The following is a 20,113-nucleotide window of genomic DNA, read 5'->3' on the forward strand; positions in this document are numbered from 1 at the left end:
ATCTTGAAGTCATAGCATGGCAATTTATCTTCAAAGAGATACCATAAACCCTAACCTTCAAAATCTTTAGCAATACCAGGACACTCCCCTCTAACCTGATTGATAATAAGAATATGGAAACCCAAAACCTCCAACATCTTGATCCCAAACTATTCAACAAAATATTAACTAATGACACACGCCCACTTGAACACCACCATCAATGTAAGTGTCATCAATGTTTTTGCTTTTATTCCACATATCAATCACAAAGAAAATGTCAAGAAGATTTACCAAAATCTTCCACTGAATTTTTATTCTAGGACAAGCTTCATCAACTGGGCAAAGGTAATGTTTGCTTTCATCCCCAATAAGTCTCTCCTAAGATCATAATCGCTCTTACCATCCCCTAATAAATATCAATTGCACGATAGTGTCTCTTAGGAGATTGAGCTCTCTTCTCCTTTTATTCATTCCTTTTCTCTTCCCTCCTATCTTACTAGTCTCTAAATCATCTTTTGTCTTAGTATCCTCTCTCTTAACATTCCTTCTTCTTTTGATATCTGGCATAACATCTACCACTTTATCCTCAACCGTGTCACGATTTAGATTTTCCTTTCCTTTCAACTCAATGTGCTTTATATTTGCATGAAAGGCATAGTTCCATACCAACAACTAAATGGCACTCTAACTATCAGAGTGCAATGCATGTACCTCTCCTACAATGCCCAAATCTTCCATTAGATGAGTAATCCATATAGCTTCTTGCAAGCCTCAATGGTTACACAATACATGGCTTCAACCAAGAGATCCATGAGTCTACACCACCTTTGAATGTGAAGACAAAGCCAATCATAAATCTCCTAGAGTCTACCTTCCATGCTGCAATGTTAGCATTTACTCCTTTGCACTCAATCTTTGAGAAGTGCATGGGCCTGTGATCTCAATGCCAAAGTCATTCCTCCCATCAAGTATGTTCCTAGGATTGGATACATGTCTCTTCCTACTCTAGTTAGATGTGGAAATTTAGGGCGAATGTGGTCAATCTCTCTACAATTGAAGCATACAGGACTTTCATTGACATTCCTCTACCAACTCCTCCCCACACTCCCTACTTAGCTAATTCTCATAAATTTGGACTCATGTTTTGCATCTAACTAGCTAACTGATCCTCCACATCAAGGGCTAATTATGCTCCATTGCTTATCTAGATTTTGAAAATTTTGCCATTACTCTCATCTCTCAACCTATTCACCCTTGGTCTATCAACAAATCTCCTCTCTCGATTTTTTGCTCTCATTCTCTAAAGCAATCCTTACAACTTCCTCAAAAGTATTTGGATTCCTTGATCTTCAATTTGATCCTCATCTATCCTAGAAACTTATCGACAAAATATTTTACATTTAACATCTCAAGTGCTCTCTCTCTCTCTCTCTCTCTCTCTCTCTCTCTCTCTCTCTCTCTCTCTCTCTCTCTCCAAAGATGCATCCCTTCAATTCCACAATCGTGTAAACTTAAGAGCAAACAACTCTACCATTGACTTTTTTCTGGCTAAACGCTATCTTTCTCCAAATCTCCTATGAGGCCTTAGCCACTATAAAGTCATTAAGAAAAGCCAACTTTATAGCTTCAAGAGGGTCGCCTATGTCAACTCAAAAGCTACACACGATCTTCTATCTTGCTTCTACCCTCCTCTAACAATTGAAATCCCAAGATTTGAAGTTTTAATGCATGATCAATAATGCAGTGGATGGTGCATCCATGCCCAAGTCTTAGAGGAATCACTAAGGATCTTCTCCTTTTATGCTAGGAATTTTGGGAAGGACTGGTTGTCTTCAACAATCCAACATTTGTGGTCAAATGGTCAAAACTGGATCAAAAGTCAAGCCAAAATAGCAAAGTCAAAGTCAAATGGACACTCCTCAATAGTAGGGGCACTAGAAAAGATTATATTGTGAATGCTAGTACAATTCAACCTCATGAATATATAGTTCTCTATTAAGGCTTATACAATAGTTAGGATATGAGTACAAAATGCTTAGAAGTTTGACATCAGCTTTCCCATTTCATCGGCCGACCACTGCGGTCGCCAAGAAGCCTCCGAGGTTCTTGGAGTACACCAAGATTGGTAGACACGTACTCATGCAGGGTTGTCTAGCCACAAAACTCCTCATGGATCACATCTATGTCTAGCTTCGTCATCAACACATACATGGATCAATCGTCTGAGTCAACTTCGACTTCACATTTTAACATCAAATAAATGTTATCTACACAACAAAAAACATCATTATAGAGTTTCACTACCTTGTTGGGATATATAGCATACATGAAATGAGTTCATATTTGGATTTCCCTTTGGAGGATTCTTCACTTGTATGACCAATCATGCTACTTGCGACAAAAAGTCGAATTTGCTGATATATTCGGCTCTTGCGAATGCAAGTAGGCTAAATTCACATTAAGCACTCCTGAATACAAGCAGGATCACTTCACTACTCTCTAATAACGTGCATGTGTGCATGCATGCACCCCTCTTTCAGCTTCCCCCCTTTTTTTTTCACTTGGCAAGCCTCATATTCTCATTTCGTGGCCCAAATGCTTTACATTATACACCCATTTACATTTTGCAGCCAGTGAATAGACAAACAAACAGTGAATAACAATTTTCATCCTCAGATCATTTGCATTTACAAAACCACCTCGATCATTAGTTACTATTGAATCATAGTTGTTCTCTCTATTACAATATAAGGTCTTCGTTTGCAATTTGTCCAGGCTGGATGAAGATGAAACTACTTGTTCACCTTACAATTGTTTGTTTTGTAGGATGGATCTCTGTGAGGTTGTATCAACAATTTTATTACTTTCTATCACAAAGTTAAGTTTCCCCATACATCATAGAGTTTGTATCCCCAAAATCAAAATGCATGGACTGTTGCCTTTTATCCTTTTTTGAAACCTTTAATTAGGATTATTGAAGAAGATAGTAACTCATACTTCTGCACAACTTACTACAATAACAAACCTCTGTTTAGTCAAACAATTATGATTCTATCGGTTTATGTTCCAGTAGTTTGAAATCCATGACAAGTATGCAAACAAACGATCTAATGAACTTGAAATATCCTGGGTCAGAAAGATGGCCATTTTTCATAATCCTTGGAAGAAACTTTTGGAACTTTCTCACTCAAACTAGAGTAAGGTCAGGATGCCAGATTAATCCTCTATTTCATAAGAAGAGTGAAGTTTGTTCAAGAGTCCAGCTTACAGGCCATGTCAGAACTAGAGCTACAATTAGATCTGTACAACAATTATCTGAAAACACCTGAAGAATAGCACATTTTTAGTCAAGCTGCAGAACAACTTTGCCATGTGCCTGTTTTGCTTCTTGAACTTGGTGTGCCTCTGCTGCCTCCCACATGGAAAACGTCCTTCCAACAGGGATTTTCAGCTTTCCATCCTTTGATAGCCTTGCAATGTGTTCTAGGGCCTCTGCATCAGTCCTCATAATCGTCCAGTGGTACTCTGCAAGGAAAATTATTAGTACCATTTAATACTCTCAAACTAACAGCAACGCTAAAGGAACAAAGTAAAACTTGTGAATCCTTTCTCAATTCGTGGTGTTATTTAATATTATTATTATTATTATTACAATCTCATCATTCTGCATTTAAACTCGTGAATCCATTCACAATTGGCAGTGATTTTCAAGCAAAAGAGAAAAATAGCAGATGCAAAACAGATCAAGCTAACCTAGCGAGTACAGAAACTCCTGCTGGTGTTTGACTCTCAGCCTTGAGATGATACAAAAGACTACCACTTCAGAGTCCTTGTCACACCCACAATTTATTGGAGAGAGAATGCAATGAAGATTTTACCAATTCCATAGGACTGCTTATACTGCATTTGTTTCTTCAGCAGCGCAGCAGTGGCAGCTGCACCTCCTGCTATCAAGCCCAATTTGTCAGCATAGTTCACTGTTTCGCCCTGTTATTAATCAAGCATGAAGTTAACTTCACAGTGAATGTAAGTCCTCGGTAAACTGGTAGGATTTCTACACCTGAAAAAGAAGTATTACTTAAGATATAAGCTAATGACAATGGCTACCGCAGCCCTTCACTTACAAAATAATATACCATTGTATCCAGTAACATGAAAAACCTTCACAGCTATTATACCTGCAGTGTCATGTAGTAACCACCCTTCCTCAAACTACCAATGCCTAAGGATTCTGTATCTTGCACACCAATTGTGTCTAGAACAGCATCATACCGTCCTCCGAGTTTCTCTCCAAGATCCTGGAAAGCACTGATCAGTTGCCGTCTTAGACTACTTTTAACAATTTTACTCTTTCGAGTTGTGATACTTCTTTACTCTACCAACTTGAGAAAACAGGAAGAAGAGGTCAAAGACATGACATATCAGGAAGGCATGACACCAGAGCTCCGGACATGACATATCAGGAAGACATGACATATCAGGAAGGCATGACACCAGAGCTCCAGACGCAATCAACAAGAAAGTATGCACAAAACACCTATGAGAAATATGATTATTATAATGTGACAGTTGTACTTCTATGTAGTATTAACTCAGCTACAAATGTCACTAATGGCACAGGTCTCTTCACGTGGTTCTTCAGATCAGAAGACCTCCAAAGAAAGAAAAGTCACATCCACTGCATGATGCACATGTTATATTTACCAGTGTTGATAATACTCATAAACTTTATAAGACTGGATCTAGCAGTTGACTTATCATATGAACAATGGAAAGGTAGGTGCATCAATTAGTCTGCAAATAATGCAGTTGGCCTACAAAACAAAGTTCCAACCCTGTACTTTTACATCAACCACTCAAGTTCATTTTCTCTCTCTCTCTGTAATGGACTTCCATCAGGCATAGTTGCAACTCTGATATCTTAACAGTGGTATCTCTTGAATTCGTGTGAGAGTGAGGAATGCAAGGGAGGATTTTGTGAGGTGTGAGGTCTATTCTAAGTTCAAACAGCTTATCGACCAAGGCATTGAGGCCTTGCGGTTAGTCTTTATATTTCTATAGGCTACACTAAAAGGTAGGCTAGCTTGGGGTGAGAACACAAATTTGCTGGTCTCCCATATTATGTTGAGATGTTCAACCATACAGGTTGACAAAGTTTCAATGTCCCACAAAGCCAGTGGATGAGCTCAATGTGCTTGGGTGCATGATGACTCTCCATTAGATGGAGGTGTGGTAGATCATTCTGCATTTTGATTCCATTGCCAAGTCAAGGAAGCTTTACAAAGGACCCATTGAAAGTATATCCATTGCCGTCAGGGAAGAGCAGAATAGGTAGAGCTTTCTTGAGGAGAGCTTGAGCTCTGCCCAAATCTCTACTCAGTATCCAATGGTTTTAATATAGGTTTGGTTTCACTTTAGGCTCAATATCGCTCCTCCCTAGCTGCCATTCAGCCATTTCCTTTTCACCCACTTATCCATCTCACACTTTGGTCCAGCCCAAATTTCTACTATTCAATGTCTGCACCCATGACTATTTAACATGTCACAAACATGGATATCCAAAAGTAATCCCAACTAGTACAATATACTCTATTCTCAGCAAGTTGGAATTATCTCTAGCACTGCAAAGACATTTAAAACATTTTCTAGTGCGCATCATGTCGAAGTCCTTAATGCCTTCATGTATACCCACATTGTTATGTCCCCAAACATTAGGATGGGTAGTGCACCAGCCATTTTGCCAGCTGATGTCCAGCCTCAAGTAAGAAAGCAAATGTGAATGCAACCTAATATTAGGACAAATAAGGGGTCTTGCAATGTGAAGGTACCCTAAGGCTAGGGTAGTTAAGGAGCCCTATAAGTAGGACCCAAGGCTCATTTGAGAGGCATCTTGCATCATCATCATACTTGGACTACCAATCCTCGGCAGCTCTTGCCCATATACCTAGATGGGGTGTGGGCTGGAGATACGGGATGCCACTCCTTAAGAGGGAAAGCTAGGCCAGCATAGTTGTTGGTTCCCAGCTTCGAAATAGCTTATCGTTGGCACTATGGCTGGGAGGTGAGCGAATCTCAGTCTATATTTGTTATTTGTGCTTGTATGGCTTTTGTCATGTCATGCATGTAAGAAAGATTGAAGGGGAGCACTGATATTGGTACAAGAGCCACTTCTTGCTAGCATATTGTGGCACAATGAGATGCAAAGCACCACAAGAGTTCATCAGGCTGTAATGGTTTAGCCTAATGTGCTTTTCCCAAATAGGGTGGTATGGGATTCTACCAAGTAGGCATATGCAAGTGGGTGGTGAAAAGATATAGTGAGCTTTTTTTCTTTTTCTTTCTTTCTTTAAGTCCTAGACCAATCTTATAGAGGCCTCTCCCTATTTTTACATGCAAAACATCGATGATTGATTGGAAGCGATCAACATTTTGCATTCTTTTCATCATCGTGTCTTCATCAAGTACACTTTCACAACCATTGTGTTGATGAACTAAAGAATTGAGCTTAGCAGGATGATCGCTTAGTTCATCATTGTCGTCCATTTTCAAGTCATAAAATTTAAGCTTTAAAAAGGCATTGGAATTCATTATTTTGTTCCCACAAATGCCTCTAGATTGCTCCCATTTTGCTATGCAATCAAGCTAAGGCCGATGTGATAGATGGAAGCCTAGATCAATGATCAGGATTGCCCATTGACTGTTAGAATTTGCCAATTCTAGGGGGAGTGCCCAATGTTTTAGTCTTTAGTTCTTTTTCAGTTTCTTAGTGTGAACACGAATAAAGTTGAGCATAACTGCATTCATACTACGTACGGACTAGTTCGTTCCGTATGGTTCATACCATATTGTACGATATATATCCGTACCAATTCGTACCAAAAAACAAGCTATTTTTGGCCTATGAAGACGAGACCACACAATATCTTTCAACTCCTAAGCCTTATTATCATAATTTCAACTCTCTCTCTCTCTCTCTCTCTCAAAAGAACGAAGAGTCTCTTCGTCCATCCACCCTACACTTTGCTTTGTTGTATAATGTATTACGCATACACTTCCATTTGTCTTCTAGTAGCGCATTGCGCATGTTGTACATGAGGTTTTACCTTGTTACCCTGATGTATTCATCCTATTAACTCAAGTGGCATTGCTATTTTATCTCTAAACATGTGTTCTATTATCTATAATCCAAAATAACCAATTTTTTGTTTTTTTTTCGTACTAATATCGTGTCGTACCTTATAAAATCATGAGGTTCCAATTAGTAATGTATTTTATCGTACCATATTGTATCGTACCTAGCAACCCTGGTTATAAGTTGTGTCACCACTCTTAGAGTTAAGAGTCAATTAACTCTAGTTGAGCTAGAGCTAGGTCTATCCTAGACCTAACATGTACCTTTCATTCTCATTCATTTAGTTCAGCAAGTACACTCTACTCTTTTGCTTCAACACACTCTCATTCTCTCTCTTTTCTCTCCTCCATAGCTAGCTATCATTTTCTAACATTTGGTATCAGAGCAAGTTCTATGTGCTGATCCAGTTCAGCCACTGTCAGCCAATGCCGCCCCGCCTAAGGTCCTGTTGTTGTCAACCAACTCTTTGCCCAAGGATGAGGAAGCCGAGCTGCTGCTGTTTTCAGCCTGCGAGCAGCCCTACGTGGTCCTGTACGCAACCTGAGGAGCTACTGTTTTGGAAAAACTGCTGCTATTTTCACCTCTGCCCTTTATTTTCTTACTCTACCCGCCATGTTCTCAGCCCTACTTGTAATTTTCTGCAAACTCTAAAAAGCGCAAAAACCCTAATTTTTAGATTTTGGGTTTTTTCAAAATTTCTATAATTTTCCATCCATTTTGGCAATTTCTTTCCTAGTCACAACTTGTGCCGCCTAAAATTTGGGGCTTTTGTCAATTTTCGTTCCTAGAGTTCAAATTGACAACCAATTCGAAGAAATTTAACAATTTCTTTGATATTCTCACCAAAAATTTAGCGGCTTTTACCCAACACGCATTCCAAGGCAACAAACAAGCAATACAACAACATTTAATTGCTATTACAATTTGATTGAGCAAAAACTTTGAAAAAAATCAGAAAATTTTGGTAAGAATCGACATTAAGTTGTGATTTGTACTTTTGGGGACACACATTGCAAGACAGGTGTGGTACAGCAGTGCATTGCTGTTATTTCTTGGCTGAGTATTGATTTGGGTCAAATTGGACACACTTTGGCATTCTTGTGATAGTTTGGTACTTGTTGTATAATCCCGAGGGGATTTTTGGTACTCTCCTGAGTATAATCTATACTTCAGCATAGAAGTATTTGGCTACAGTTTTTTGTCCATTACTGACAACATGGCACATCAAGAAACTAATAATCAAAGCAAGATCCTTGGTGTCCTCACTCAAGAGGACAAACTTAATGGATCAAACGCTGAACTCTCTTCCATAGTCATATCTTGGGTTCCACATCTCTTTGATGTTGTCTTTGAGGGGGGGCATAGTCACTTATATTTGGATGTTGGAAAGTCTCTTATGCAAGAGGAACAAACTCAAAAGAATGTTGCATTATATTCAAGAGATGTTGCTATGCTTTCCAAGTTCAAAGGCAAAGGAAAAGTCAAGAAAAATGTAAAAAATCAACAAAAGGGTAATGCTAGACAGCCATTAAATAAGGCTGTCCAAGACATAGAAAAGTCTAAAAAGAAGGAGAAATGTCATTATTGCAAGGAGCTAGGTCACTATATTGATGGATACCGTAAGAGATTAGCCAAAGAGAAAAAAAGGGACTCCGGTTTGGCTGTCCAAGAGACATCAGCCAACAAATCTACTAATGGTGATGCTTCAGCCAACCTTGTCGAGGACTATGCATTTCTGACTTGCCATTATGATTCTTCAATGGCTAATTCAGCATTTAATGCTGCCAAAACACAACAAACATGGTATTTTGACAATGGAGCTTCAAAGCACATAGCTTTATAGTAATCTTTCAATTTCTGAAGCGTGCAATTTTATTTCTTGTTGGAGCCAAGTTTCAATGGCCTGAATTTGTGTTCTTGAGAAGTTTTAGAGATAGAATAGATACTACGACCAATTTAGTCAAGAGGGGAATATCAACCTTTTTACCAAGATATGAAGCAATAAAAAGCTCTTGCCAAAAAGTGTAAGGCACTACATGTTGAAGAACATCTGTATCCAAGAGCAAGTCATATCTCATTTGCTCCATTAGCTGAATTTCAATAGGAACCTCAGCCCAAGATATAAATAAGCCTAAGTGACATGGATTAAAGTGACTCTTTTGTTGTTTGAAAGTTCCACCACTATGGGACTGGTCACTTGTATGCAATTTGGTGAAAACCATTCATAGGGAGCAATTGTAAGGCTTGATTGTGTCAAGTAAAGCATGAACATATGAAGAAAATTTAGGTATATTTTCCAATTGGACACAAATCATTGGGATAGGTCCACCATTGGTCAAAGTATTCACTTTGTACACCTCTTGTTTTGAGGGGGATAATCGGATTTAGTTTACTGGTTTAGGGCCGATGTCTAGAACACTAGAGGAAGATACTTAATTTTACAAGTCTTCCAAAATAGCTGTAGAAGTCTGTGCAATATGTATTTGTCCTTTGAGGTTTCTTTTCAAGAGTTTGCACAAAGAATGTAATTCTCGTTGCATATGCGTAAAGGCTTGCAACATCCCATCACTTTCTTGTTGGATCCCTTGAGTGGTTTGTTGTAAAGAATTCATAAACTGACATACTGTTATTGGTTGATGTAATTGATCTAGATTATGGAGAACCCCTTTTTCATGGTTTCTGAACTGAGTGTACCCTGTTTTGGAAGATCATAAGGATTATTAAAGAATTCTCTTGAGAATTTATCTTTTTGTTTTTTCTTGTCAAAAGAATCTTCATCCTGAAGTGAGGATTCGGAATCTAAAGAGCTTTCAGATTGATGCATTTTGCCTTTCTGTTTTTGTTTTGAACTTGAAGGAGTAGAGAAATACATGTCTTTTGGTTTGAAGGAAGAGTAGAGAGCATAAGCATTAACAGGCACAAATGTTTGAGTATCAATACCTTCATCAATGTCCAAAGTCTCAGGAACAGAAGTAATAGGATCTCTATCAGACAAACTGAATGAGGAGGAATAGAAAGATTCATCATCAAAATCATCATATTCTGACCATAGACTGTCAGTAGCAGAAGAAGAGAGTGACTGAGTTGCTGTCTCAGTGTCAGTGGAGTAGTCTGATGTAGAAGAGGAGTCAGAGGAATCTTCATCAGTAGACTCAGATGAGCTGAGGACAGGAAAATGCACATTCACTTTAGCTGGTTCCTTGTTTTTGTCACCATTTTTCTTCTTGAAAGGACACTTATTTGTTAAATGAGAAGAGCTACCACAGAGAGAACATTTAAGCTTGTGTTGTTTAGTAGACCTTGCTAAGGAAAAAGATTCTGTTCTTTGATGATGTCTATGTGAGTGTCTTCCATGTCTTCTAGAGTGGTGTGAATGGTGGGAGAAATGTTGATGGCGAGGCTTAGAATTGGATTTTCTTGAGAAGCCATGCCCATGATAAGTAGAACTGCTATGAGAGGTAGAAAAAGGTTGGAAGGAACATTTGTCACAGCCAAAATCAACATCATATTTGTTTGTTGTTTTACACACAAGTTGAGGAAACTTCTGATGAAGGAGAGTCATCTTTTGTTGTTAACACACTTCTTTGACAGTGTGTTCGAAAGTTTGGATGATTTGACCAACACTGTCTGAGAAGTCTCTATTTTCTTGCTTCATTTTTTGCTTACAATAGAAAGGAATGGGTTCAGGAAAACAGCATACCAAATGTTCTTTCATACTGCTATCATGGGCACGGAGTCCTTCATAGAGCAAATCTCTCATGTAGATTAGGTATTCCTTGTATTGGCGTGGATCACATAATTTAGACTTGAAAAATACTCACATGCTTCCAATACATCATCACCTTTTTTGCCAACTAACTCTCCTAATAAGAGTTCAAAAAACAATTGAACAAGGTCAGCATGCTGGACAATAGCTATCTTTACTTGTGGATGTATAGAAATCCACCATTGCTTGAGACCTCTGACAAAGCCACATCTCATTGCACTCAAGAATATCAATTCTATTGGCTGAAGGTTTATCCGAGTTTTTCTAACCCGCATATGCATACACCATATAAATCAAGAGCTTGATTTCCTCAGGAGTCTTGCCATCTATTGACCAAATAGGGAATGTGCCAACTTTTTCAGGCACTCCAATCTTGCTATAGAAAGTAGAATGAGAAGACTTGGAAGAAGATCTATACTTCATAGATCTATTTGCATTGAGCACTCTTTGCTGCAGACGACGTGTAGTAGATTGTGTAGCCAGAGGATGTGCATTAAGAAATTCATGTGAAACTTCTTTTGTAGAAGGCAGCCAATGTAGATTGATGGGAACAAAGGTCTCATCGATTACACTATCACCATCATCATCAAAGGAGGAGAGAGTGTATGCAATTCTATTCCGATATTGTTGTTGATCCATTTGATACCAAGCGGGAAGAGATTCAGCTGTGCTTTGGTTAATTGATTCACCCATCACTCTAGAATTATAGCGATTATGGATAGTTCTAGTTAGATCATCATTGGCTTGTTCGCTCGGATCGATACACATGGGCATTTGATCCAAGACTTTATTAACTTCCTATTGTCTTCCAATCTTCTGAAACACATATTCATCCACTGCATCAAAAGCAATTTGATAATCCTTATCAGACCGTTCAAGGAAACAAAGTTCTAAGTATTCGGATAATTATGGAGCAAGATGAGCCAATTGTAGAGGGGCTTGGTATAAGCTAGGGTCAGAAGAAGTACTTGGACTAGCCTAAGAGTCTCGTAAAACAATAGCTAGAGAATGACTACTTAGCCAAAGAATGTGCACTAAGAAATTCATGTGGAACTTGTTGTCTAGGAATCTGTGTGTGAGGTGAGAGTGAAACGGGATAGAGAGTTGAGAGTAGTCGAATGAGAGAGTGAGCCCGACACAGTGGGAGCTCGACACAGTGGGTATTCGGTACAATGACAATGTACCACATTTTAGGATTTGAATATATATATATATATATATATATATATATATATATATATATATATATATATATATATATATATATATATATATATATATATATATATATAAAGTACAAAATGTAAGGGTATGTTCACACCTTAACACAATAAAAGACACAGTGACCCTTTATTCCCAACAATCTCCCACCTAAAGGCAATGTTCCTGAAGATAAGAGGAAAGAATCAACTAAGTGTATGTATGTACAAAGTTGAAAGACTATCCAACCCCCATCATCTGGTGGCAATGAGCAAACCGCTCGGCTGGGAGACTTTTCGTGAGAAGATCTGCAGGATTATCATCTATATGTACCTTCACAAGCTCAATGCCTTTGCTGTCAAGTACATCCCTGATAAAGTGATACTTCATCTAATATGTGACAGGATTCTGTGCTAGCATGATAGCACTCTGACTATCACAATGGAGGATAGGAACCTTTGTATTCCCAAGCTCTCTCACCAGACGTGAAAGCCATAAAGCCTCTATGTATGCCTCTATGGCAACCACATATTCTACCTCACTTTTTGAAGCCTAGATATCCAAGAGATTACTCTTCCTCTGAACATAAACACATATCCTGAAGTAGACTTCCTGCAGTCAAGATGGCCAACATAGTCTGCGTTCGTGAAACCAACGACAGATGATTTTTGCTTACCAAAGCAGATACACAAATCCTTTGTACCCTTAAGATATCTCATGATACCCTTTACTGCTTTTCAATGTTTTTTGCCAAGATATGCCATATATCTACTAACTACTCCCACCACAAATGCAATGTCACGACGTGTAGCAATCATAGCATACATCAAGCTACCAACAACTAAACCATAAGGTATCTTGGCCATTTCAGTCTTACCATTATCTAATGTAGGGCTGTCGTCTGCACTAAGTTTCACATATGGAGGCAATGGTACACTAATAGCTTTCCCTCCCTCCATATTGAAACGTTGCAAAACTTTCGTAATATACTCCTGTTGTGACAGATAAAGAAGACCTTTTGATCTATTTCTAAGTATACGCATGCTAAGAATATGATTTGCCTCACCAAGATCTTTCATATCAAAGCTATTGTGTAGGCTCTGTTTTAAGGAGTCCAAGGCATGAACATCCTTGCCTATAATTAACATGTCATCCACATATAAAACCAAGAGAATAAGGCTGTCATCTGTTGCCTTCTTGGTATATAAGCAACGATCAAACTAAGAACGATGAAATTTCTGAGATTGCATGAATGTAACAAATTTGTGATACCATTCGCGTTGTGCTTGCTTCAGCCCATACATACTTTTGTTGAGTTTACATACCATGTGCTCTTTTTCCTTAGCAACAAAACCATTGGGCTGTTGCATATAGATTCCTCATGTAGAGCACCATGTAAAAAGGCAGTTTTTACATCCATCTGTATGAGTTTCATGTCCTCAGATGCAACCAAGCCCAAGATGGTTTGCAAAGTAGTCATTTTGACTACAAGAGAAAAGATTTCATCAAAATTAATTCCATGTTCTTGCTTGTACCCTTTAGCAACCAAGCGTGCCTTGTACTTGGGCAAAGAACCAGAAGTGACTTTCATTTTGTAAACCCATTTGCAAGGTAACACTTTTTGTCCTTTTGGCAAAAGTACCAAATCCCAAGTGCCATTCTTCATGAGAGATTTCATCTCTGATAGCATTGCTTTTTGTCATTTTTTACTATTTTGTCTTTCCATTGCTTCCTGGAAGCATGACGGTTCACCACAATCTGTTAACATGACATAATCAGCCACACAATTTACTCTAGCAATAAGCACTCTGGTTGACCTACGGACGCAGTGATCAATATTTGCTAGTTGTTCAGCCTGTAAATCTGCATCAACAGCTTGTTGTTCTATAGGTACAGCTTGTTGTATAACTGGCTCAAGTTGTTCCAGGTGCACATGTTCTTGCTGAACTTATGGGAGATCATGGACAAGATCTTGCTGATCATTTACAGTATCATTCCCTACATTTTCAGGGACATTTTCAGTAGGTATTTACTGCTATCTAACGGGCATTCTTTGCTATCCTATCGGTACATCCTCCCGAAATACAACCCTTTGAACCTCCTCTATTCTTTCGGGCTGTTTGTGCATGTGATCTTCTCGGAAGATGACATCATTGCTGCGTACTTTTCTTTTCTCAGAATCCCATAATCTATACCCCATTTCATCTTCATCATCATATCCTAGAAAAATACATTTACAAGACTTTGGCTCAAGTTTATTGCGTTCTTCCTTGCGTATGTGCACAAATGCCTCGCAGCCAAACACCCGACCACACTTCTTGCGGAATTTTTTAAATTTATCCAAGGCCTCATCTTTGCGACAGATTGGATAAACCCAAACTTTGTCTCTGGCATCATCAACAAAGGTAATAAAATACTTCTTCCCCCCTAAAAATAACCCTAGCATTTGACATACATCTGAATCTACTAACTCTAAGAGTGAAGACTTTAGAGAAAGAGATTTTTTATGTGACATTTGAACATGTTTACCATAAATGCAATATGATCACACTGTTCAAAATCAGCATACCTCAAACACGGTAAATAACCCAAACAAGAGAACACTTCCATTCCAGATTGACTCATGTATCCCGACCGGCTATACCACAAAGAAACACTTGGCTGCTCAGTTATGGAGATAACGTGGTCACGCAAACTAGATACAAAGTATCACTTTTGGACCCCTTGGCAACAATGCGGGAGCCCTTATATATTTTCCATTTGCTATCCCCAAATGTGGTGTGATAGCCTTCATCATCTACTTGCCCTATGCTTATCAAGCTCTTCTTGAGCTAAGGTACATGTCTCACATTATGCAAAACAAACAAGGAGCCATGCTGAAATTCCAGTTTCACAATGCCAATACCTACAATTTTACATGCATAGTTATCCCCCAAGTGGAAAACACCATGTAGAACACCATTGTAGTCAGAGAACCACTCAAGATGTGGTGTGACATAAAAGGATGCACCTGAATCAAGTATCCAAGTATGAATATCATCCTCAGAATCTACAATCAATGCATGTGCATCCAAAAAAGAAGCTAGAAGTACATCACCATCACTGTCATTATCATGAGTGACTACATTAACCTCTTCTATTTTTACATTGCTCTTTTTGACAGGGTGGCTGTCCTTGTTTACAGCCTTGTTGGTTTCATTGTTTTTGTTTTTGCCCTTCTCTTTCTTTAGCTAAAAGCAATCCCTTTTGTAGTGCCCCTTTTTGCCACAATGATGGCACTCCACATTCTTTCCACGAGATTTGCTGTGTGCTCTATTTTCAGAACTACTCTTATGCTGAAATCTGCCTCTAGTGTGTAATGTATTTGAAAACTTGTTTGTTGAGATATTCTACCTATTGAGTTCTTCCATCAACAAAGAACTCTCCACATCAGAGTATAACAGTTGAGCATTCAAATTACTCAAAGTTGTCTTGAAAGTATCCCAACTTTCAGGTAGGGTGCATAGCAAGAAGGTAGCTTTGAACTCTTCATCAATATGGAAATCCAAAGCAATCAGCTGACTGAAAATTGAGTTAAACTCGTTTAAATGTACAAACATGGTTGTACCCTCTTTCATGCGAAAGTCCATCAGTTTTTTCAGCCAACAAACCTTGCTAGCTACACTTTTCTGAGCATACGATTCTTCAAGTCTTTGCCACATTGCATATGCTGAATTCAGCTTCTCAATGTTGAGCTCAATGGTAGAGCGAGCAAGCTCGTCCAAGTCATCCCACTTGTCTTGTTCCATGTCTGCTGGTTTGATTCCCTTTGTTTTGATGGGCTTTACATGTTTCTTCTGCACCAAGACATTATAGCATTGTTTCTGCCAACTTGCAAAATTATGGGCACCCTCAAGCTTCTTAATGTGCAAAAGATTACTATTGTCACTATTTTCAACCATAATTTGCAGTCCCAAATTGACTGATCAATCATCACCAAAGGCAAGCCCAAATATGACACAAGTGACCACAATGCACAAGAGTACCGACCAGCAATGAAAATCCCAAGATTGTGAAATTTTCAGATCTGCAAAAGAATTTTCAGAAAAAAAAAAGTGTCCTTTGCTGCACTCCTCAAGCAAATTCTGACACAGTTAGAGACCAAGCCAACAGTTACATGTGAAATCCCCAAAATTTCACTGCAATTTCTGCTCCAAAGGCATTCCCGAGCACGAATTTGACAATTTGGGTCAAAAGCCCCAAATTTTAAGAGAATAATCTGTTCAAAATTGCATCAATTCAAGTGCCCAAGTGCATATACCAAGAAATTCCTGCACAAATTGATGAAATTCTGCAAAAGCCCCAAATTTCTCGTGTCCAGTATGCACAAATTTCATTGAAATTGAAAAAATTTCACCGAAATGTGAAAAAGCCCACGAGCAATTGTGCACTAATTTCGCAATTTCTAAGTCAGATTGTCCACTTCTGCATTAAAATCCCCAGATCCGAGAAAAGTCCCAAATTCCTTGGGGAGAATTTAACTTTGTGCCTTGGCGTGTGAACGCCTGATGAAGGAGAGAAAAAAAATGTATTTCCTTTTTTAAAAAAGCGTTGAAAAGGACAATAGATTTGTTGCAATTCTACAAAAACAAAGTCACAATCACCTAATTCTTCATCCTCAATCTAGACATCTTTTCCTTAGTCAATAGGTAGGAAAGAATGTACATTAAAAACCCCACGAGAAGGAGAGGGAAAGTGAGTACTCTAGCCTTTTTGGAGACGTTTTGCAGAGAAGCTAGCCCAATTAGTAATGGCAAGAGCCTACACAAGAGAAGAAGTGGAACAGAAGTACTAGGAGTAGATATGGCAGTAATATTAGCCTTTGTCAAGGTTTAGTAAAGTTGGATAATACTATCACACAGCCTTTAATTGATCAAGTTTCTCAATAATCCTAGTTAGAGCTATAAATTAGTCCAACTAGTGGCTTGAAGTTCAGCAATCCAAGAAGTACCATCTTGGGGTCAAAGACAGGGTGCAACTTTATACTTATGAGTTTCGTAATCAAATTCTTGGACCACATTAACCACATGTTTGGGATCAGTTTTGCATCAATTTTTGACATTGATTGCCGGTTAATTTTTGCAATGAATTTGTGATCAGTTTCGGGTCACATTTGCAGCAGTTTGTGATCATTTCTCAGATCAACAAGTGAACAATTTATGATCAGATTATGCTCAATTTTCAATGGTTTACATCTGGTTCCATGGACAACAGCATATGTTATGATGCCATTGATGTTTTGGCCATGGTTTATGCTTGGTTATGCTAGCTATGATTTGGTTTTGCCAAATGAGTTGAGCTCATGAAAAATAGACATGTCACATGATAATCTGGCAATGTTTTTGAGATTCTTTGTAAGTATTATATTATGTTATGATTGGCTGATAATTTCCAGCATGTGTTGGGCATATGGAATGGTTAAGAAATAGTGCACAATGTGGTGTTAACTATGATGCCTTGTGGAAATTTCAAACCACTATTTTGCTTTTGATGCATCTAGCAATGCAATCAAGGATGATTGCAAGGATTTTAGGGGGGCAGAGCTCTCATGAGGACATGTATTTTTGAAAACGTGTGGATTAATTTTTAATCACATGGTTAAGTAAATGTTCTATGTGTTATCTCCTTTTTGTAGGGCTGACTCCAAGTCACGTGAGAACATTTGGATCTCTGGCACTGCCCGTATAGTCATGTCTGCCTATTTATGTCCAAGCAGGCCTCGTAATACCCCCAGTCTTCTAGCCCTTTGAGCACTTTAGACTTGGCAACTTTGGCTCTTTCACAACACTAAGCAACAGCTTACTAGAGCACTTAACTCTTGCTCTTTGCAGCAAAAAACCACATCCTGCCAGAGCACTTAAACCAACTGTCCTTTACCCTCTTGGCATGCCCTTCAAGCAGTCTGCATGTGATTTCCTGAAATCGTGATCTATTCAACCCTTCAGACAAGTTTTTAACATGTTTTGTAATGTAATCTTAAAAGGGAAATTTGACAACTGTAATGTAACGCTTTTTAAAACATTCTAAAGCAGGCCAGCTGTATGATTTTTCCAGCTAGGTCTTGTGTCAGTCTGCTGGGCCTGAGGCTTATCAAATACATCGTACATAATCGAGCAGCCTTTTATGTCATCATGACATTTCCCTGGTTAGCCTGGAGAATGTGACCATTTTTAGATTCAAGATTGCTGCTGGCAGTTTATATTCCAGCACAACATTTTAGGTTTATTTCAGACACCTTAGTTGACTATACAATTTCCTTAGCAGTTCTACTGTCTTCATATGTAGTTGTATTGAGCTCTGCTGGTCTGGGGTCTTCCATCCTCTGGATGTGCCACATTCGATGAATGAGTCAAAATGTCCATATGGAAGCATTTTACATGCACTCGGGCAAATTGTGTACAAGGAACATGTCAGTTTATCACGCCACCTGTCTGATAATCGAGGGCATATTATGTAGAATCTTCACATCATTCAATGGCATAGTTTAGTATTAATTTAGTCTGAAGTTTTGTGCCTTTCCATCAAATCATCCACAAATATTTCTAATCATTTGAATGGATAGCTGCTAGACGCAAAAGTGCCACATACAGGACAAAGAGCAACTTCTACCTGAGATGTATAGTCTATAGCCCTTTCTGCACCTGCCTCAACCACACGGTCCATGCTACGCTTTCCACACGTGCATGTGACTTCACATCCTGCTGCCTTGGCCAGCTGTATGGCTGCCAAACCAACTGCACCTCCCCCACCTAAAATAAGCACTCTTTGACTGTAAAAAATAACACGAGTAATGCAACACAATGAGTCTAACAGATGTGAAGCAATAATAACACAATTTTAAAGAAACAGAGGATATCAATTTTCTATCAATCTTTACCCTGACTTTATCTGAGCTGTGCCCTTTAGAGCCCGCCATGCAGTAAGTGCGGCAAATGGTATTGCCGCAGCTTCCTATATGCATACACTGAATTTAGAAATCAATAAAGAGCTCTTTGAAAAGTACTAGTGCAACTACAAAACATTTTCAATAATATGTGTACCACATGTGTCATTGATGAAGGTTTAAGAGCAAGCTGATCTTCTGCGAGTATGGCATAGTCAGAATAAGTGCCCCGGACTGCTGTTGGATGGAGAGCCCCAAACACTTGTTGGCCCACTTGAAAGTAGTTTACTCCATTGCCCACAGCAACAATCTCACCACTCACATCTCGCCCCAAAACCAAAGGTAATAAAGGTTCAAACAATGACCGTCCATAACCCTCCCTCATCTAAGCAGAGAAAATCACCGACTCAGACCCAAGTTTGCAAATAATTACAGACGCTTACATTAAACCAGGGCAGAAAAAGTAAATTCACTTTAAAGTTTTAACCAAAAAAGTTATGGCCCCAGCATGACTGCGGGGGCTGAACAGACTGTTTATAAAAGTCTATAATGATAAACTTTCTCATGCAAACTGAAGAAGATAACCTCAGATGGCTGAAACTGTACTTCAGAACCAACTACAACACTTTACTTAGTGTACATTTGGCAAAAAGAAAGGTGCCCTATCCTATACCCTCGGCATGTGCAGTTTTGTATCACATATGAAAAACTGCACTTTACATTTTGTTGGGATAACCAAGGAAAAATAAATAGGTATTATTTGTCCTAGTTCATTAAGATTGTTATGCATAAATGCCTACTTGTGATGAATGGTGAAATTAAAGCATTGATAAGGTAAAAGCCATGAGAGTACAAGTCCAGTTGCAAAGGAATAACACACATTGTGTATATAGTTTCTTTTCTTTATGGTCATTTAGGGTAGCAAGATATTCCAGCTTTTGCAAGAGATTTGCACTTGATTTTCCAAAGATTTTGGGAACTCTTGGACGTATTCTTTGAGTTCGTAGCGAGACACATCAATTTCTTGGGGATCCAGTCCTCTTGGTTGTACACAAGATTCTAGAGATGCTTATCTCACTCGCATCAAAGATCTTCAAGAAAAACTATTAAA

At 38.7% G+C, this 20,113-nt stretch overlaps 1 protein-coding gene across 2 annotated transcripts in view; it reads right to left on the minus strand.

The window, feature by feature from the left end:
• Positions 1–3,012: 3,012 nt before the first annotated feature.
• The window catches only part of LOC148015111 (GroES-like zinc-binding alcohol dehydrogenase family protein), a 65,161-nt gene continuing 48,060 nt past the window's right edge, over positions 3,013–20,113 (minus strand). Inside the window, exons 2-7 of one of the 2 annotated variants that reach the window (XM_087665964.1) lie at positions 19,160–19,387; positions 18,997–19,070; positions 18,729–18,888; positions 4,161–4,280; positions 3,861–3,969; positions 3,013–3,507 (exon numbers count right to left, since the gene is read on the minus strand). In XM_087665964.1, the coding sequence (XP_087522090.1) occupies positions 3,326–3,507; positions 3,861–3,969; positions 4,161–4,280; positions 18,729–18,888; positions 18,997–19,070; positions 19,160–19,387 (873 nt within the window). In that variant the 3' untranslated portion in view covers positions 3,013–3,325. The remainder of the gene's footprint in view (positions 3,508–3,860; positions 3,970–4,160; positions 4,281–18,728; positions 18,889–18,996; positions 19,071–19,159; positions 19,388–20,113) is intronic. The other variant, XM_087665965.1, reaches the window with a different exon arrangement.

This window comes from Lygodium microphyllum, chromosome 24 (assembly GCF_053477565.2).
Source record: "Lygodium microphyllum isolate KBCC chromosome 24, Lygodium_microphyllum_v1.1.10, whole genome shotgun sequence".
In the NCBI taxonomy this organism is placed as follows: Eukaryota; Viridiplantae; Streptophyta; class Polypodiopsida; order Schizaeales; family Lygodiaceae; genus Lygodium; species Lygodium microphyllum.